Source organism: Parasteatoda tepidariorum, chromosome 6, assembly GCF_043381705.1.
Source record: "Parasteatoda tepidariorum isolate YZ-2023 chromosome 6, CAS_Ptep_4.0, whole genome shotgun sequence".
NCBI lineage: Eukaryota > Metazoa > Arthropoda > Arachnida > Araneae > Theridiidae > Parasteatoda > Parasteatoda tepidariorum.
The window spans coordinates 58790028-58812182 of NC_092209.1; the positions used below are offsets into that span (position 1 = coordinate 58790028).

General features: G+C 30.1%; 2 protein-coding genes across 2 annotated transcripts in view; both read left to right on the top strand.

The window, feature by feature from the left end:
- Positions 1-1454: 1454 nt before the first annotated feature.
- Positions 1455-13076, top strand: LOC107438332 (plancitoxin-1-like). The gene is made up of 7 exons (XM_071181804.1): positions 1455-1589; positions 3495-3678; positions 5291-5363; positions 5435-5590; positions 6600-6806; positions 9068-9321; positions 12978-13076. Exons 1-7 carry the CDS (start codon positions 1483-1485, stop codon positions 13074-13076), a joined length of 1080 nt encoding a protein of 359 aa, XP_071037905.1. The 5' UTR covers positions 1455-1482.
- A 3246-nt stretch (positions 13077-16322) lies between these two features.
- The window catches only part of LOC107438333 (cell-death-related nuclease 7-like), a 19989-nt gene continuing 14156 nt past the window's right edge, over positions 16323-22155 (top strand). Inside the window, exons 1-3 of the mRNA XM_016050605.3 lie at positions 16323-16752; positions 20234-20399; positions 21369-21441. Of these exons, the coding sequence (XP_015906091.1) occupies positions 16646-16752; positions 20234-20399; positions 21369-21441 (346 nt within the window). The 5' untranslated portion in view covers positions 16323-16645. The remainder of the gene's footprint in view (positions 16753-20233; positions 20400-21368; positions 21442-22155) is intronic.

Below are 22155 nucleotides of genomic sequence, written 5' to 3' on the forward strand. Positions count from 1 at the left end.
GTTTAGGATTATTGTTTGGGAATATTTGGGAGAGGAAAAGGGGGCTGAAATTTGAATAGCTTGAAAAAAAGTTTTTCTTAAAAAATTAGAAGTGAAAACAGAAAAAATTGTTGATTTTATTTATTTTTTATCATATACAGTTTAAAGATGAAAATTCCTTTAAACATCACATCTTGTTACAACTATTCATCAATGTAAACTTTTCACTTCTATTGTCCCTCAAAAAAATTTAAGGAGATTTCCCCTTGAGGAGGTCCCGAAACTTACGAGAAAATGTTTGGAAGAAGGTATTTCTGAAGGGGTATTCCTGTACAAGGTATATCTGTGCGATGGTATTTCTGACATCTCCCTACCAACCACATTTAGTCCAATTGTGGCGTAATATTTTTTCATTAGAAGATGCTTATCAAAAATAGTGGAAAGCTACAAGAAGGAATACATAAAAATAATTTTAAATAACTGAGCAAAAAAAACATAGAAGTATTTTTAATTTTTCTCAACAATTTATGAAGGGAAAATCTTCCAAAATCACCCTACCTTTATCAAAGTGTCCATATTTCAAACTTTTTCACATCACTAGCCCATCATAAGAACTTTAACGGTAAAAATAATCATCAACCCTCCTCTATATCAAATACTTGACCATAAAATTTTCGAAAAGTGATAAGCAAGGAAGGTAGGCCGGGATAGCCGGGTTGGTAGGGCACTGGACCCATGTCCGAGAGTTCGTGGGTTGGATCCCTGCCAGCCGAAGAGTAGTAAGTGGTGTAGTAAGTGGTGACTAATAGTGTAATAGTGTAGTGGTCCCCGTGTAGTAAGTGGTGACTAATGCACGTTAAATCTGTCGAGTCGCAAAGTCATCCATGTTCCCATAACAAATCAATACCTCTGGATCCAGGAGTTTCCTTGTCTTCTGGATTGGTTCGAAGTTACAAGGCTACGGCGTTGAACATTAGTAGTCGTAAAACCAAAATTGGGTCGGCTGTTCGACGACGGTTATGAAGATAAATAAATAAATAAAAATAAAAAAAGGAGGGGTGGCTATCCTCAGATTACAAAAATCAGAAGGTTAATGTTATTCAATGCTTTTTGATATAGCATCTGTAAAATCAGATCATTCTACAAAAATAATCCTTATACCAGAATATAAATATCACCAACTCCATTCCTGTTATCATAAAAATATTAATTCGGCGAAGTATTTATTATTTGTAGCTCAATTAATACAATGGAAGCAAAATAATGAAAAATATTTCGTCACAAGGAGTAGATAGCAAAATAGATAGAATTATTAAAGTTAAAATAATACCAAGATTGACACGAAATTATTTTTCTACGTTTAAAAATAAGTTTAATTATCGTTTATACACAAATTAAGGAAAGAATGAACGTAACAGTCGTTATTGTTTTAACTTTTTCTTTATTATATTTAACTGTCTTGCTGTAAATTTATTTAATTTTGTTACATTTTCGCTCAACAAAATGTTAATAAGTCTTAAAGTAGTTGTTATTTTGTCTTATTTTATATTATACGTGGGCTATTATTCTTGTTTATATTGCAAAGATGAAAATAATAAAAAAGTTGACTGGTATGTATATTTTAACTCTAGAGTGTCTTTCTAAATCCCAAGATCAAAATTATAGACCGAAATCAAGTCAACAGTTTATAATAAATTAATTTACTAAAAAATCTTTTATTTTTATTTATTTATTTATTTATTTTGAAAATTTAATTTCTAGCTTTAAAATGTACCAAAATACGCATTGGATAATAAAACACAGATTTAAATTAGGTTCTTTTATCAATATTGAATGCGTTTTATTCTTTTTTTAAGTTACTTTCATTTCAAAATAATATCAAAATGTTAGATTAAGATTTATGTTTAAAAATATGCAGGCCTAAATTTATTTCTCATAAAGTCAATATACAACTGAAAATTACGTATTTCATGAATAGATAAATTTATATAACAATTAAATATCTTGTGTTTTATAACTGTATACACAATATATTTATATGTTGCAATTAAAAAAATATATCATTTTTTCCATCAATAAGATTTTTTAATGGCTATGTGCCTGATTATTTTTAGAAACAGAGTAGCGATTAGAATATTAGCTTAAATTTAAGCTTCCAGTGTTATATTATTGATCTTTTCCAACAATGATTTAAAATATTTTTTTAAGTTACTTGGACTTATACAGTTACTTGAAGTTACTTGGTCATATACTTAAACTAATATAAAAAATAAATACATTTAATGTCTGTAGTTCATCTACTAGTTAAGTCTTGGAATTTAACAATATTTTGAATAGGGGTTGCCTGAATGAAAAGTGGCACGTGGATTGAGCCTCACACCGATGTGATCCGAGATAAAATTCCAGCGATTGCTGGTCGATACGAATTGTGCTCCTAGCTCGCATCGCCCACAATGCTGAGGTTAAATAACCTCAATGGTTGACTAATCATAGGTTAAAATCCCTTTACCTTTTGATTTACCATGGGAGGTTCTCGTGGTCTGTCCCCATTGCGATTAGTTCCATCAGAGAGTCTTCCACGATGCTTAGTTTGCCCTAATGCTTGATCCGGGTGTTTCTTTATCTGCTAGGTTGGCTTAAAAATTACGAGGATACAGAGTTGAATATAGGTATTCGTGAAGCCTTCATTGGGTCGGCTATTCAACTTCGGTTAAGAAATAGAAAAAACTAAAAATAATAAAATATTCCAATGTCGATCACAGCGTCACCATTCTCGGTTTCATAGAAAGTGTGCTGCAGATTGCATACAACTGATCACGATTAGGTTTTACATTTTATATGACAGCATTTAGAGTAAGTGTGAAGTCGTGCTAAAAATGGTCGAGTTTAGAACAGAGCAACGTGTGAAAGCAAAAGGTGAGTATAATGCGGATATTAATTTATAGTCTAATGGTAGTTAAGTATTTCAAGCAATTTTCCAAACAAATTCGATGGACTGTAAGCAAATGGTGTAAAAGTTGTCACGAAAGGTAGACGCCAACATCAGATCTGCAAAGACTATGGTAAATAAAAGTCGTGATTTTCAAATAACTACATTATTAGAGAAATTGATAAAGGGATTACCACTAATGATTGAAAGATTAGAGGAGATCGAAGAAATATGATTCGCGACATTTATTCAGCACTCTTTATGAAAAAACAAACTACGCAATCAACCACTGCTACTGAAAACCGTACTACTAAACGCTGTTTTATTCTAAACTCAACCACCTTTAGCACACCTTTAAAATCACTTTCAATACTCTCATTTGAGCTTGTAAATCCGATGTGCGTAACGTGTGGTACACACCTCCTACAATTGTTTATAACAATAAATGGTGGTGTTACTATCACTCTTGTATTTCAAACGCTTCCATTCACGTGTCCACTTTTCATTTGGTCATTCCTCATACTAATTTTCTGTCGCAACACAGGGAATATGTTATTCTTACATATGGCTTTAACTGATAATTTAGGTTCATTCTGTATAAGCTACCCAAAATTTCATCAGATGCCGATATTAGGCATCTTGAAGAGGGTGAAGCTTATGCCTACATTACATCACGAAATGCAAAAGAATGGAAATTGTCCTCTAAAAGCATAAGTTCCGATAAATCGATGCTAGGACAAACATGGAGACAACTAAAGAAAAAGGAAAAAGTAATGATTTTTATAAGTTTAGTTTTTTTTTTCCCTTTGGAAAGTCTGCATCCAATATTGCGAACGCGTAACAGGATATGCTGATTAAAATCACCATTAGGTTTAATATTGTCTAATATTTAATATCTAATATTTAATTGTCTAATATTTAATATTGTTTAATATCTTATAGTCTAAACAAATGCAAATGTTGTAACGACAGTTCCAACCACCGTAAGAGTTCAAAAATATCTTAAATATTTATTCAGAACTAATGTATACTTAAATAACGTTAACGTAACTTAACGCACCTTCAAATAGCGTTGAAGCCCCAAACGGTATTTCGAAAAAACCCTAGGGTTCCGAGGAACGATCGCAAAAGCTCTGAAGAATAGAAATATTTTATGACCAATTATAATTTTTAAAACCTAAATTAAATCTATATCGAATTAATAATTCATTATTTATTTAATGTTTCAGTTACTTTTCCGTATAGAAAAAAATTCAACAATGAAGAAGTATGATTCTTTCATCACCATTCTCAATGTTCATTTTCATCCTTTTTCGTTTCTATTCTATTGGAAACCATATTGAAGCTCATTCATTTTTAATTTATACATGCGTTACAATTTAATTAACAACTAGACTAATGCCACTCCAGACCTGCGAACTCAACTCTCTGACACAAACCCAACGATAATGAAAAATTTTCCATCTTCATTCAATCACTACATATTTTTAAAATAATTAATAAAATTTATATCATTACGCATATTTAAAATAGTTGACAGTCTTTAGTTAATTAATGTATTCTCAACTCTTTATGAACCTTATTCATGAAGTTTTGGGGTTCCACCAAATAAATGTAGGTCGATCATTTAGGGTTCCACAGCCTCAAAACGGAATAGGGAACCCCTGCCGTAGAGTACCTAGGTTATTTTGTGGTAACAGCTCTTCGCAAATCTTATAGGTACGTGAGCACACATAACGTTGAGGGAGCGGGTAAAATCTTTCTAAAGAGCCTAACTATGGAGTGTCGCTATATTTAAATAACGGTTTATATTCTAATAGGCATTAAAATAACATTATAATTTGTCTACGGTAAGAACTCCCCTAGCCACAAAGTCCGAGACCGTCTGCTGCTATGTAACAAGAATAGTGCATTCCAGGGAGGGTGGCTACTCTTCACTCTAGGGCTAACAAAGAAAAAAACGAAGAAAAGAATTCCTTTTCTCTCGTCGACCCGAGCCAAAAACCTGTCCTAAACAACGACCCTCCCCCCAACTTGAAATAGTTATACCTGGTTACCATAGTCACCGCCACGGGTTCAGACGAATGGATAGGGGAGTTCTTGCTTTAGACAAATTGTACCAGTTATGGAATAGCAAACAGTACTTTTTGTTCAGGTCATTTTGATGGGAAGATTGCACTGAAGGGTGAAAAGGTGAGAGGCGAAATAAAAAGTTATTTCCGCAGTATTTAAATTTTCAAGATTTTTGTTAAAACATTTTCTTTTCAACATACAATATTGAAAATATTATTATAAATTAGTTTAATTGCGCTTGAATGTTTTATTTTACTATGTTTCACTAAGAATATTGATATATTTTCTCCTTAAAAAAAACTAATATAGACAGCAACCTACTTGTTCTATAATGATGATCCACCTAAAGGCTACAAAGGTACAGCTTCAGGTCACTTGAAAGGTTTGTTTTCTTTCATTAATAGCTAAGTCTCTTTGTTTAAATTTATACTTATAATATATTTATTTTAACAGGCTTTCTTGCATTTGGTGATCATTCTGGATATTGGGTGATGCATACCATTCCGAAATTCGGCTTGATAAAGCGTTATGAATACCCCAAAAACGCATTTAAGTTTGGACAATGCGCAATTTGTGTTCATTTCAATGTTTCTGAACTAAATAAAATATGTAAGTATGCATTACTACATTTAACTATGTTGCATTTAAGGTAATATTTGTTTTAGTAATGAATGAAAATAATTTTCATTTTTATAAACTTAAGCTCATGCACAAATGTCACTGCTAAAATGATTTAAACATTTTTTTTTCTTATTTAACTAAATATGATTCAAGTTCTCGTAATTTAATGAGAATAAAATTTTATTTCCACAAACTATTAGAAATTTCTCTGAAAAAATGGTTAAACAATAACTTATTTAATTGTTATTTTGCCATATTCTAACGAAACAGTCAAGTAATCATAAATAAGTGGGTATTCAAACTGTTAACTGAAAGAAAAACCGTTTACGAACTGCTTTCACCTAATACGGTTAAACAATCAGAACTTTATCTCATCACCTCATATGTTGCACCTGAGACCACTGGATAGTACACCTTGCATAAAACTCATTTTGAGTATATTTTTTTCTAGCCTTGAAAGCTGAATAGTCATGGAGTAAAATCTTATATTTAATAAAGTTTTCAAGCATTCTATTATAGCTAAAATAAATATTTAAAAAAAACGTTATACTTATTAATATTTTATTGAAACCTTTCAAACATTCATAAATTTACCGAGAACATCAAAATTTATTACAGTTTGTATACGCGAAAGTCCACACGGAATTAAATTTGTCCTAACTTGCGTCTATAACTGTAGCATAAACTTTACATCAGTCCAGGATGTATTTTTGACACCAATACAAGGTGAAATTCTGACACTGGCCGAAGGTATAGGAATCAGAAACTATTTTAATTTCGTTTAAAAAAAAAACAAAAGGATACTTCTTCCTTTAGTTTGTCCCAAGATGTTAGTCTGCATGATGCATACACTTGCCAACTTAACATGACAAACAATGAAAATAATTTAAATCTTGCATTAAAAAATTGAATTATTTAGCTCTTACAGTATGTCATCAATTAATTTCATAATTTAATTTTTGTTCTTTTAGGATATTTATTGAGACTTTAATTGCAGGTAAACATTTGCTATTCACCAATCCAAAAATCCATCTGAAGCAAATATCTGATAAAATGAGTTCGAAACTTGACAAATATTCAAAATCACTGTTTGAGAAGAAGCCAAAATTTGTTCGATCTGGAAACCTGACAAATAAAAGTGAATTGAAAAGCGCAGGATACCACGTCTTCATCAGTTTTGCAAAGGCTAGCAAATGTAAAAAAGGTGAGAAAATACAATATGTTTGTCCGTTCAGCTATATAAGACTTTTCCTCTACATTTTGTTATTCAAATTTTCCTCCCAAAAGCTAATATTACAATTATATAATATTATAACTATTTAATATTATAATTATATAATGTTTTAATTATAGCATATTATAATCCTGTAATATTAGCTCATTTTAAACATTAAAATTATCGTAAAATAATACTTACAATATATTATAAATAATATTTTATGATAATTTTTGTTACTTCAGGAATGTGGCCATTGTGTTGGGCTTTGGACTTAAAGAATTAAGTTTTTTTTATGAAAGCTACAATTTTCTAAATAAAACTTTTTGTCACTAAAAAAGTATTAGATACACATAAAATATAAGTTTTTTCGTGCAATCTTCAAATGTCAATGATAATACGCTTAATACCAAAACCCCAAAAGGGATACAATGATTTATTAACTTTTGGTATTGATTATAATTCCTATTCGCGAAAGCTGTATACTTCCAACTTTAAAATATTATGAAAATTATAACAACTGACAATTATATAATATTAAAATTGCATACTATTATAATATTACAATTAGACAATATTATAGTTATATTTATAATATTAGTTCATTACAAATTAAAATATTTTGTAAAACAACACGGACAATTTTAATATAAGTAATAATGATAATTTTTGTTTTTTCATGAAAGTTGTCGTTGCGTTCGGCTTTATACTTAAAGCAGACAGGGTTTTTTTTATGAAGACGAAAATTTTCTAAATAAAAATTCATGTCAGTAAAATATTTGTATTAGATATACATAAATGTTTTCGCGTAATCTGCAAAAGTCAATGGAAATGCCCTCAAAACCAAAATATCAAAATCTGTACAGTGATTCATTCTCTTTTGGTATTGATTATTATTCAAATTCAAAAGCTGCATGCTTCTAACTTTAAAATATTATCGTCTTCATGTTAAAATATTTTGCTCCGTTACTATCATCTTACATCAAAATCATAAGAAAAATTGTGTCTTTTTTTTATTTTGAATTAATGAAAATGCTAGCCGATATCTTCATAGTGCATCAATTTTAGCGTTATCGAAAGTTTAGATTGCATAGCTGCCAGCTTTTACACATTTTAAGTAAGGTTTTATTTTTATATTTAAAGTAGAAACAAAATGTAAGTTTTTTATTTCAATATGTGGTCTTAAAAATTTAAATTGAAAATACTTTCACCGCCACAACATATAAATTAAAGATGCATGACAACTGTACAAAGCACTGGCTGAGTAAAGAATATTTTCTATCTACAATACTTTCTGTCTACCTCTTGTAAAAACCATCCATGAAAAAAGCAGGATTTGGATGGTTTTATATTGTTCCTCAAGAACGTAACGTTAGAAAAACATTTATTCAAAAAAAATATTATAATCTAATCTCTAATGTAAGGATACTTTAAAACATCATTTTTTACTTTGTTTTTTACATATTCCCCATTTTCCATCATAGCCATTATCATCTGTTTTGTGCAATAACTAAAGTAAATTATTCATTGCTACGAATTCAAATATTTTTAAAGATATAAATACACAAGGTGTTTCGTTAAGATGACCTTTAGTATGTATTTTTAAAATCCTTATTAAAGAAGTATAAGTTGAGGTTCGCAAATTTATATTTAATCGAGGAAAAAACAAAAACATATTCGAAGTTTATCAAAGCATAGTTCAGGAAGTCATACGAAGCAAGATTCATTGGAAAATTTATTTAGGTAGGAAACCAGAGAGGAGTTGAAAAACAATTATTAGAAATTCTTCAATTTAAACCTCCAATTAAGCTTGTTTTGGTGGGTATTACATCTGCCTTCCTCTATTATTATTAATCATATTTCGGTAACGTTTTTGTTTTTTCCTTTGTTAAATATTAATTTGTGACATCCAATGTCTCAATTTAACTCTCTGCTTTCCTTTTCGACAAGTGTTTTTAATATACATATTAACAGCAGTCTTTACATAACACCCTGCATAAAATAACATAGTTTTTGAAATATAGCAACACCATATGGGAATAATATTGTTGTTAAATTGTTGTAAAATAGTACTAATCAGACTCTCGTTCGTAAATTTCGTACATCCCTTTCGTAATTATTGCGATATCTTCATCTGATGTTACATATGATGCTACTTTAAAATTTATTTGACCAAATTATTAGAGTCATGATTACTATAACTGAAGTAACACTATTTTCTGTTATACATAAGATTGTTTATTTTACAGATTTATATGGCGATATCATTGCACCTGGCATTAAATCATCCCTACTGGTTGAAACATGGCGAAGAGGAAAGAATATGAACGAAACTTGCAGAACCAAATACACTGTAAACGATATTGTGGCTATCAATATGACTGTAAAAGATGGCAGAAGAAAAAAAATGATTGATTTTCAATCATTTGAAGATCACAGTAAATGGGCCATTTCAACCAGGAATAAGATGAAATGGATTTGCATCACGGATATGAACAGAATGGTATTGAATCTGAATTGTTTCTGTGTATAATAGCTCCTTTTTTAATCTGATCTTCTTTTCCCCACCTTACCTAACTTAACATGCTTTTTCGAAGTTCTTTATCCAAAGAAACAAAAAAAAAAACGTCGCAGTGTAAGTACACTTGAAGCAAAACTATAATTTCAAACTATATACAGTGAAACCTGCCAAGTTGACCACCCTTGTAAGTTGGGCACCTGCATAAGTTGACCTCAATTATCAAGAACGCAATTTTTCCTATATAATATAAAAAAGCAAAACCTTTGTAACTTGACCATCTGTCTATCTTGTATGTTGACCACTGAAATAAGTCAATTTTATCTAGGAGTATTATGAAATTCTATTCTAAAACCCTCATAAGTTGATCAGAAGAAAAAAAATTCAGAAAATTTTCTGCCATTTTGGCAATGTATGTTAAAATTTCACTTGTTTGGTGAAATAGTGTAAAAAGCTAATCTAAGCCCTTTAGTGAGTTGACCATCAGGGGAAACTGTAAGGGGTCAGCTTTTGACCACTTCTTTCATCAGTTCATTGAAAACAGATGTGTTAGTTGAAAAGTTGCTCTTCCAGTTGCAATAGTGAGCATTTGAATAAAGGAATTCTCTGAAATATGCTTTGATCCTTCATTTATGGTCTTTGATCTTTAAGTGTAGTAAATAAATTTTAAAGTGTTCAAATAATTTTATTTTGTTAAAGTTTTCAAATTACATGTTTTCGTGTTCTGATATTTTAAGAAATTATATTTATTAAGCACTTCCCATGCATGACTAACAAAATAATTTTTTTTAAAAAATTAGTTAAAGATTAGAATTATGTGTATCAAATTGAAGTTCATTCAAGTTTAAACACATTTCTTAAGATATTCCTTTGCATATTTTCTGAATAAAATTTTTAAGTCAAGTAAAAAAAAAAAACAATTTAATATATAGCAACATGATATAAGAAACGAAATAGTAAACAATGACCCTTCCCCTCTATAAGTTGACCACTAAAACAATGCACCACAAGTGGTCAACTTACACAAGTTTTACTGTATATATATATGTCATTTTGGAGTGAAGAATTATCTGAGTTTTAGAAAAGACGAATAACTAAAATATTTTAAAATTCTTCTAAATATTCTAAATTCTTCTTCTAAATATTCTAAAATTTTGTTTTAAATTCACCAGTTTGGTGACATGTTTCCACCTAAGGAAAAGTTATCAAAATTAATGCCTTATCCTAATTTACTGCGAATTTTTATGAGCCCAGAATATGCAATATTGGAGTAAGTTTTTAAATATTTGGAAACTAGACTACAAACGCTTTCAAAACTGTGACTTTTCTCCATATTGACATTTTGCGCCAATGCCCCAGAATATACATAGAAATCACGGCCTAAATACAGGCTAAACTTGGCCTAGCAGTCATGAGTAACTGTTGCAAACTCACAGAAGTTATGAAAATAGCATAATAAAAAAAGAAGTAAAAGCACTAATAGCGTAAAAAGCATTATTTCATGCGACAACAGAGCCTTCAAAAACAACCTTACAAAATAATTCATTTCAGTTTTCGTTTGGCAGTTTAAAGGTACCAAACAACAGCACTATTTTCTAAAAAATCCCTTTTTTTTATCTTTACATAACTAAATTTAATGCGAAATCATTCTCAGTTCATCTGTTCATCATTCATCTGTTGAAATTCATACAACGGAGGAAAATAATTCGAAGATTGCATTATCAAGTTACCATAGTTATTTCGCCAGAGAATCACAAGCTCTAAGCCAACTACAAAATGGCTAACTTTTGTGTAGTTTTCGAAAATTGTTAAATTGATCATCATCGACTTTTTTTTTATTCTAATTTTTGTTGTCCGCATTTCATTTCTATACATTTAAATTCGCAAAACAACAGCGTGATTTCCAAAATAATATTTTTATTATATTTGAATAACTAGACATAATGCGAGATCATTCTCCGCATAAGTTAAGGTTCGTACAACCAAGGAAGACAATTTGTGGTTTGCACTATCGAGTTTTCGTAAGTATTTTTTTTAAACTTTAAAGAGAGTCACAAGAGCTAAGCAGTGTACGAAATGGTTAACTTCGATGTAGTTGTTCAGAAACTACTAAATGGAATATCAAAGACTTTTTTTTATCTTTTTTTTATAACACGCATTTTTTTTTTTTTAATTTTTAGTCATCCAATATTCATTTTCGATCAAACACAATTATTTGCAAAAAACATTTTATTAAAGATTTCAATATCAAACATTATATTTTTGAAACTTCAAAAAAATGTGTATTGGTTGAAATACTTTAAAGCTAGTTAAAGATTTAAATGAATAAAAAAGAAATTTGAGAAGTTTGAAAGGTCGCAGCTTCTAAGAGAAACGAATAAATTTTTATAAACTTTTTTTTTTTGGAAAAGCCTAAACGATCTAATTAGTTAACAGAAAGGCTAACTCATGATTTACCCTGTAGTTTTCTGAAAAACTACTGAAACAATTTTCAAATTTTTCGCTTGCTTTTTGCCTTCTTGCTTATTTTCTCTTGTTATAAGTTGCACGTTTTTTACAGAATTTTAATTTTTTTCTTTCTCTATTTATTCAACGATTATTCATTTACAGACTTGTTTACTTAACTTCAGCTGATAATTTTCATTTGCATTTGAAGAAAAAATTTTTACCAAAAAACTTCTAAATATGAAATTTAAAATTAAAAATTTCAAACTATGAGTAACATTCGATTTTATTGAAAATTTAACAACATCTATACTACGAGCGATTTTATGTAATCTGTTCCCTTTATTTTAATTTATAAATTATGGGTTAATTAAAAACCACAGATTAAGGACAAAATAATAAAGGGGTAATAAGATTCAAAGTAGAAATCTCGCGCAACTGTTTTTTTAATAATAATTAAAAAGAACAGTAAAAAACACTGAGGAAGTTTTTTTTCTGCTGCATGAGATTTTAATTAACAGGACCTTAAATTCTTTCCAATTGCAAATTTCATATCTGCAATCATTTACTCTCTCATAAATTCGGCAGCAAAAATGTTGCTATAGGGCACATCATCAGGATTAAAATTGCACTGCAACCCATGCCAGAACAATCATCCTACGCCACTAGCGGCTCTTTTCCATAATGAACTGTTTCTTCGTGTGCTTCTGAGCCGGTTATAATTAGATAGCACCCCTGGCGCTTGTGGCGACATTTTCGGACATATTTTACTATGCAATTTTATAACATACTTTAACTTGAATACAAATTATAGACTGAAAATGTCATTTTTAAAAAGAAATCTGTATCTTTATACTAAAAACTAATTCCAGACTTCCAATCCCTACTCTCAAATTAGACAAGATTAAGTATTTAAAGAAATGCAAGAAAAAAAAAGTTCTTCGATGTTTTTAGTAAAATTATAGAATTTAAAATTACAAAACTTAAAATTTAATATGACCGGTTACAACGAGCTTAATTTTTAAAAAAAATGTAATCTAGTTTATTTTGATATTTTGAAAGAATATTTGAAACCGAAACTGATAAACCGAATTTTCAAAAAATATTACGAAAATATTACTTGTATTTAACATTCTTAGCATTAAACATTCCTTTTACTATAGTTTAAAACTGATAATCATTTGATTTTCTTTTAGGTTTCTCAACAGAAGCGAGGCGGGGGTGCTTTATGTTTTCAATCTTCCAAAGTTTGGAGTGCATTCAATAATATTATTGCAGAGACAGGAGAATGTTAATAAAATATTATTGCTACTGAAAAACATTTAATTCTTCTTCATAATCTGATTTAATTAAAGTATCATGAATGTAAAGTAGAACCATTAAACTTGAATTCACGTGTTATGAATAACTAAATAGCATGCTTACAATTTTAAAAGTATAGTGTATAAAGTTCTTAAAGCATGTACAAACGCAATATTCATGTTATTTTCATTAAAAAATCTAAGCTAAAATAAGCATTAAAACGTTACACAAATTACAAAATACTATACATATCATAAACATACTGTATATGCTATACAACATATAATTAAAATGATTGCAATACATGTTTAAAAAACATTTACCCTAAAAGAAAGAAATATCTGTTTAGAAAAAGATAACCTTTAAAAAAATTCCTAATTTAAGCGAAACTATACGAGTGGAATAGTTACAAAGCTTAACTAAATATTTCTATATTATAACTCAATATTTAGCAACCATTTCCTAAATTCATGCAATCTTTTACATTGTTTTCTATCGGTTTCCAAAATTTATGCAATGATTTGCATTATTATCTACTAATATATTTATTTTGTGACATTCTCGTATGCATTTTCCCCTATTCTCGTTGATAAAAATGCCATATTTGAATGTTGCATTATTTAAATTTTCTTTGTTTAACTTAGCTGTAAGTTACTTGTAATCACTACATGATCCAGTTTTTATTGCCCACTTACAAATTTTTTGATACATTGCTGTGATTGCACGAGAGCACGAAGCAGTTGCAGGCTCATCGGCACAAGACTCCGAGTTAGCTTAACTGTAAACCAGCGAGATTCATAATCGGCAATCTTAGAACAAATTTTTGGAATCATTAACAAAAATAAGAAACATGTGCGTTTTATGAATTGAAAATATATATTTAAAGAATCGCAGCGATGGCTGGTCGATGCGAATTCTGCACCCAGCAAGCACCGACCACAGTACTGACATATAATATCCTTAGTGGAAGACGGATCATGGGCTAGAGTTCCCTTATCATCAAGCTAACTGTGGAGGGTTTTCGTGATTTTCCTCTTCATGTAAAGGAAATGCGTGTCAGCTTCATCAAAAAGTCCTCCGAAAGCAAATTTCTCCCAATACTTGATCCAGGAGATCCCTTGTCTTCTGGATTGGGCTCAAAGTTACAAGGCTATGAAGTTGAACCCGAAATAGGGTCGGCTGTTTGACGACGGTTATAGAAAAATATTATTTAAAAAAGGAAATTTAAAACGTTATGAAAGTTTCTCAAATCTCTATTAATGAAAGTAAAGTATAAAAACTGTCCAACCTGTTTCATTGTTCAAATTGTGAGGAGGTGAAAGACGATTAAGAGAAACATCTACATATTTCATTTGGCAATCAAATGTAGCATTTTAATATTTGTAATCTCACCTTTCTCAGAAGTAATTTTTCTAGCTAAGTTAGATTCTTGCATAGATATATAAGAATTCCGTATATAAACCTATTGGTCATAGAGCTAGAGGACTTCCAAAACATCGATTACTGCACTCCACTGGAAAAACAAGTAGGTTATTTAAAACTGAAAAGATCTGGTGATGGGGAAAATGGTCCAGAGAAAGCCATGGCCCACCCAGGTCTGTCGTGCCAATGCTGATTATGATATATTATTTTTCGATCCCTAGTTTTCTCATATTTTGGTTTAGGATTTGGACCTGAATTTGCAGGAAGAATAAAAATAAATATTAAGAACTGTGAGTGCGAATTATCCAGAATACTATTTAATACTATTCCTATTTTAAATAAAATATTCAAATGCTGAAATAAAATAAGCTTTTAAGGTGTTAACCTTTTGACGCAGGCAGAACACCTGTGTCCCTTTTTATATATTTTTTCTGACACTCTAATTATAAACGAAAATGTATTTTAATATATTCTTAATTATAAGAAATAGTCTAATAGTTACTAAAAAATCTGTTAGATTATCGGAATTTCATTTCTACTAAAATGTTAAATCCAAAAAGAAAAAAGAATTATAATTCCTTTTTTTATTGATATTTGAAAATTTATCAATAATTTATTTTGTGAATTAAAGAATTATCATTGATGAAAAACTGTTCTCCTAAATCTATTTAACAGCAGATAAGTGCAAATTTGGAAAATAATAGTTCGGAAGATTTTACTTTTAACGCAGAAAAAGGATCAGATGCTCCATGCTCTATTTCATAACCATAAATAAACAAAAACTAATTTACTTCCTTTAATCTCAGTTCAGAATAAATGCTTCAAGATCAATAATTCTCTAAATATAAATAATTCAAGTATAACTACTACCAATATATATACAAGAATTAACCTATTACCATTTCGCCATAATGTATTTTTTCGTATTTTACTTTATTTACACAACAATAAATTAATATGCAAATTAAAAACTAATGTGTCTGAAAGGAGACCAAATGAAATATATGAGATTCCCCACTTTATAAAAGAAATTTCACGAAAACAGTTTTTTTACTTAGCACCTAAATTATATAATAAATTACCATTCCAGCTGCAAAACATCCAAATATATTCTTTTTTTAAGCGGGCTTTTATGATGAACATTGACGATTTAGACTTCTATTTTTCACTTAAAAGGAAGCATTTGATTTTTTATACCAGCCTTGTGCCAATCCAAATGAATTTCTTATGTTACCTTTGTTACTTTTTTATATAGTTTCATGGCTTTTTTTTCCTATTATTACAGTGTTCAGTATATGATGTCTTATGATGAGCAAAATAATTCATGATTGTAATATCCCCCCCCTTTTCTTTTAAATTTCTAATTTAAATTTATTGTATTACTTTTCTTTGTCGCCTGGACAGGATTTTCCTCTTGACGACGAATATATATTCTTCGTATTTTTGTGTTTGTTTTGTTCCCAATAAAGTTATATTAGTTTGTTAAAAAAACTGTTACAATGCTAAATATAATTTTTGTTTTTACTTATTTTGACCTAAAACAATACAAAATAATGAAAAAAGTGCGAAAAAGTATGTTCAATAAAAATTCTGCCTCAAGTGTTAAGCAATTCTTTTAAGTAATAATAAACTTCAATATTTATGAAAAAAGTGTCTAAATATATTTTATCTGCGAATTATTTCTAGTTGTCTCGTTTCTATTTTTGGCATGCTATGAAAACAATGGGAATAATCTAAAAGTATTTCTTAATAAGCATTGTGAAAACACAAATGCTTTAAATTAAAAAAGTTACCCGTGTCATGTCAGCTGACGTATTTTTCTGCAACCATTTATCAGCTAAGCATACAAAACTTAACTCACAAACACAAATAAAATGTAATTGACCATTTATCTTGATAAAAAAATGCGTGTTTTCAGTATTTGCCTGAAAGAGTTTTGTTTCCGAAATACAGACGAATGAGAATTTGTATAGAACTTAATTGTGACTTAACTCTGAATCCTGAATTAGAATTAGCACTTTATGAGCTCACATAAGCATTAATTTCAACTGTACCGATGTGCATTAACAAAGAGTTTTGAAATAGAAAGAAGCACCAAAACTAGAAGCACTTTATTATCAGATTTTAGCCATTACACAATATGCCTTTCCTTGTATATTTTTTATACATTTGCATGTGTGTATCTCTTGATATTAAAGAAGCCTTTGCAATAAGCTGCAAAAATGAACAAAATCAAGACATTGATTGGTAAGTTGGCTAAAAGTGTTTTTACTTGTTTTTTTTAAAAAAAACCATTAATAATTGACTATTTGCCTGACATTGTGTTATTTATCATATGAATAGTTCCTGAGAAATCGAATTTTTAAGAAGCCGTATTTTTAAAATTCTCAGGAACTATTCAACCAGTTTCGGGCAAATTTTGTATTTTGCCATGTAAAATTACGTACCTTAAAATGATGCAAAAATTATATATCTTACAATTCAAAATTTTACGACTATTGTTTAATAAAATTATGAAAAAATCAATATATATATATATATTTCTCTTACATAGCGACAAAAAAAGCCTCATTACAACTCCCCGAATGGCAACGCTAGAAAATTGACTAATGATAGTCGCTAAAAATGTCACATGCCAAATCTAGCTGAGGTGGCTCGACATATTGCACTTTTTAAAAACGGAAACTGAAATAACCAGAGAGAGCATTCTCACCAAGTGGGATCTCTTCCGAAATTCATCCTATAATCTCATACTATTAAGCTAGGCAGAAGTGAGTAGTCTTTGTCGATAGATCCCTATTTTAGTATTTTGTCGAAAACGCTTTTTTTCACGAATTTATATATTACGAATTTATTTGTCGATTTTTGATTTATATCACGAATTATACTATAGCACATTTCTAATAGGTTTAACGAATTGCATGTCATTTATTTGAATTCAAATTTATTTTAATGACTTAGTATTTACTAAAAAGATGTAATTTTTTTTTTTTTTTAAAGTTGTTATGTGGATTTGAATGATTGCTTTGAATTCTTAGAACTTTGTGCATTTGCAATGTAGCTAAGTTAGTAGCGAGTGACGCGAGCTTGGTTTGCGAAGTTTGGAGCCATATAAGATAGTGTAGCAATTTTCGGGGGTTGACGAGCATGAGCGAGCAGGGGGCGCAGCCTATTAGTAATTCATATTTTCTAAAATTCGTTTTTGCATGGAATTATCTTTGCATAAACAAATTTCATAATTGCGTGCAAAAATTTTTCAATTCACTTAAAAAGATCTCGAGATGGGGCGAAATGTGCAAAAAGGAAAATTAATACGAAGGGGTCTAAAATTAGGATTGCTCTCCTGACTAAACTATTGGAACCACATTGCGTCTTCTTTCCCTGATTTCGGCTACTTTCTATATTTTGGAAATCCAAAATCCGAATCCATCTAAAAAAAGAAATTTTTATTCAAAAAAACTACGTTTTTATGTCTGATTTCGTAGCTTAAATATAATCTGCACTAATTAATTAGCATATTTAACTGTGCAAAACTGAGAGTTTTAGGGGTTTTTTTTACGTAAAATACATTTGCATCTATAAATGATTAGATTAAAATATTTAATTAAATAAAGATTCAGAAAAACATTTGCAACTAAATTTGAAATTTGGGTGAAAATTTTGATAATGTCGTGACATCTCCTCTGAGTCTCTGAGCAAACATTTGATCCCGATTTCGTGCACCAAACGTAGTAGTAAGATATTGTTTTCGATAATTCCTTGTGAAACATAACTTCAGAATACAAATCCAAATTGGTTGTACCATTTTAAATGAAGTGACATATTTTCATATTAGCTAATATGTTTTAGCAAACCTAAATTCAATGAAAAAAAGCAAATTTATAAAATAAAAAAATATATAATTAAGTATAATTACAAAATGTATAAATAATAAAATTCAGTTCTTTTATTAAATTTTACATTGTCTTTATTTTTTTCAACTAGTAACTGGTTTTGTCAAAAATTAACTTAAACATCTCAACTATATGCGCTTTTGAGTAGTGCACAAGCTTTACGACTCTAAATCATGTTCCTGGAACTCATAACATTTTTTGTATCACATAGTTGAAGTATCTCGGTTAATCAGACATTATTTACTTAACTAAATTATTTTAACTTTTGTACTTTTAGTGATATTTAATTTCGTAAAACATCGTTTTTTATCTCTTTCAAATGTAAATAAAAATTTCAAAAAAAAATATCATTTTTGCTTCTTCTGAGATCACCCGTAATCTCTTAGTTCAAATTCGAATTCCACATCAAAAGCTGTAAAAAAAATCCATAGAATTTACGGCTTTGAACCAACAGCTGGGTTGGTTGTGCAAACCACAAAACTTACAAAGTAAATCCGTGGCCTCAAAGGTTTTTTTACTTACAAGAACAAGTTTTTTTTTTATTTTATTCAAAGAAAACTTGTTCTTTTTTTCGTAGAAAATCCTTTATCAGGCAGATTTTTTACCGTAACAAAACAAGTTTTTACAACAAAATTAAATCTGTTCTCTCAACAGACTTTTATCATATAAGAACAAGTTTTCTCAGTGAAAGTTGCGAAGTAAGTCTGTACTCGCACCAGATGTGAATATTTTATGTTGGCAAAATTTGTACCGGGCAGTCATTGTTGAGATTCGAAGCGGGTACACTTTATTGAGAGGCGCGTGCTCTGTCACCTGAGCCATTGCGGCTGAAGAGTTTAATTAGTAAGTAATTGTGATCGTGGGAATTTTGATTCAGTATTGTATCAATTCGACAGTAAAGTTGAATCGTAGTTGTATTTGCACGATGTTCAAAATCATAGAACAATAACTAGAAAATACGAGACAGTATGGAAAATAATCTTAGAATGATTGGAGAAAAGGTAAAGTTAAATTACGGAACTCAAAACTGCATGACAAAATCTAGAATTTCAACTGTCGGTTTTATTTTGTTTGTGATTTGGGTGAAAAACGGGGGGAAAAACATTTTACCAAAAAATAAAGCTTTAAACCATTAAGGCTGTTTTTCGAAAGCTCCGTCGTATTTTGAAATGGTGCTTTTTCGCGAATAATATGCTGTTCTTATAACTGCTCTAAGTTTGCCTGTTATTTATGACTGTTAGATCAAGTATAGCCTATCTAAAGCCAGCGCTGTCTACGTTTATTTTGATAATGGCTCAAAACGTCAACATGGAGAAAAGTCACGATTTTGTGAAAATCAAAAGCGTTTGTGATCTAATTTTTTAATATTTAAAAACTTACTCCAATGCTCCAATTACCGGAGCTCATAAAAATTTGCAAAAACTGAGAATAGGGCAGTGATTTTTATAATTTTCCTTTAGGTGGAAAACCATTTAATAACTTTTCAAATATTTAAGTTATTCGTCTGTTATAAAGCCTAGATAATTCTTTACGGCAAAATTATACATATAATTTAAGATCATCGCATTGCTTCAAGTGTAAGGCAATTGAACTATGGCGTTTTTTTATTTTTCTTGCCGACGGAGCTTCGAAAGACAGCGTTAAATATGCAGAGAAATTCAGAGGAAACAACGGGTATTTTTTACAGTAATCAACACGCAGAAAGGTTGATGGGGTTATGATTGGAAAACAGTTTTGTTTCACTTTGCAATAAAATTGACTCTCGTATAACTCCAATAAATAGAGTATTACTTATTAAATAGATGTTATATTATCATTGGATTTAAATCTCTTAGGTTCATTCTCTATAAGTTACCCAGACTTGAAGAATCTCCTCATGGATCAAAATATGCATATTTGACATCATCTGATCCGAATTCTTGGAAATTATCTTCAATTTCCATTACGGATGAAAATTCAATGTTGGGGAAAACTTGGAAAGATCTGAAAAGAAATGAAAACGTATGTGAAATTGCTAATAATTATATATTCTAAAGTACAAATATTAAATATATAATTACGTCAATGAAAAAAAGATTATGTAAGGGACCATTTTTTGCAGAAATGTTGTTGTTCATTTACGTCGCACTAGAGCTGCACAATGGGCTATTGGCGACGGTCTCGGAAACATCCCTGAGGATGATCCGAAGACATGCCGTTACAATTTTGATCCTCTGCAGAGGGGATGGCACCCCCTCTTCGGTAGCCCGACGACCTGCGCGCGAAGTCGAGCACTTTGCGGTAGAACAGTTTAACGAGGACTAATACTGCAGACTCTCGGTCACTACTCAGACTGATCCAAAAGGTCACCCACCAGCACACTGACCGCAACAGTGATGCTTGATTTCGGTGATCTACTGGGAACCGTGTCTTAACGATCAGTCCACTGCGGGACTTTGTAGAATTGAGTTTAATAGAATCGAATTTAATTCAAACAGTTTCGAAAAAAATAATAATTTACTGTCAAACATATTCAAAACTTATCAATTCATTAAGGTGATTTCAGAAGCAACAAAATCTGTTTGATTGCCGTTGGTAACTGAAATGAGATGGAAAATTGTATATTGGATAAACCTTCGAGTCTTATTCAACAACTTTATGTTCTTAATCCTGCTTTTCTGAATAGTGTTTCGTCATATTTTGATGACGTTTTGAGCTTTTCTCGCTTAAATGTAAATTTGAGACCCTGATGTGCAATTTTTTTTTATTTATTTCAGACCAGGATTCTAAAATTATACATTAAAGTAATGATTACTTAACATCTTATAAACTTAATCAAACAGATAAACTTAGCTTTAAAAAGCATTATAATCAATAATAAAAGTTATATTACGATTTATATCATTTTCAGTTTTGTTAACTTTAAATAAAATTATTAGTCGATAATTATTTTAATGAATATAATTAAATATATTATAAATATTATTTCAGGCTGCAACATATTTGTTTTACAATGATGAGCCACCAAAAGGTTTTTCAGGATCAGCTGTAGGGCACCTAAAAGGTAAACTTATTTAGAACATATTAATCGGCAAAAATGTTTAATTAAAGCAATTAGAAAGAAAAAGCTGATCAAGAGCTTTTCAATTGAAAGATTAGATTACCTAAGTATATGATAATCTAAAAACTTCATTTGATTCAAAAATTATAAGGGTAAAGGAAATCAACATGTTTCAAGCACTCACATATAGGCACTGAATTTCTAGACTCGCGAGACATGAATGAATGAAATAAAACACAGGGCTCGAAAAACCGCCCGTCCGCCCGTCCTCGGCGGTCAAAAATTGCCTGCGGACAACAAATTTCTCGAATCCAACGTCCGCGCGGACGGCCATTTTCCCGTTAATGTTCGTGATATATTTTCAATTTTTGTCATCTTACAAGCTCCTCACTTCTAAAATGACCCTCTAATCTCGAAATACAGCAACATACTGTGCATGGTGGAATTGATGTTTTCTCTGTCTGGGAGTACTGCAGCGGTTGAAAGGGGCTTTTCAGCAATGAACTTACAAAAAAACACATTACTTACAGGTGTTAAACAAGAAGCGTTAAACGCTTTTATGAACATCTACCTAAATGGAAAACCTCTTTCAGATTTCTGTGCAGAAACCTCTGTAAATCATTGGCTTGATTGTGGAACTGGCAAACGTCATATTTGATTCATTTAAAAAACGCAGTACCATCGGATAAATTGACATGATAATTGACAGATAACTTA

Excerpts from the sequence above, each read along its gene's own strand:
- LOC107438332 (XM_071181804.1), top strand. The coding sequence starts at position 1,483 with ATGTTAATAAGTCTTAAAGTAGTTGTTATTTTGTCTTATTTTATATTA. Across the intron at positions 5,591-6,599 it reads TTCTGAACTAAATAAAATAT|GTAAACATTTGCTATTCACC; the intron begins GTAAGTATGCAT and ends CTTTAATTGCAG. Across the intron at positions 6,807-9,067 it reads GGCTAGCAAATGTAAAAAAG|ATTTATATGGCGATATCATT; the intron begins GTGAGAAAATAC and ends TTTATTTTACAG.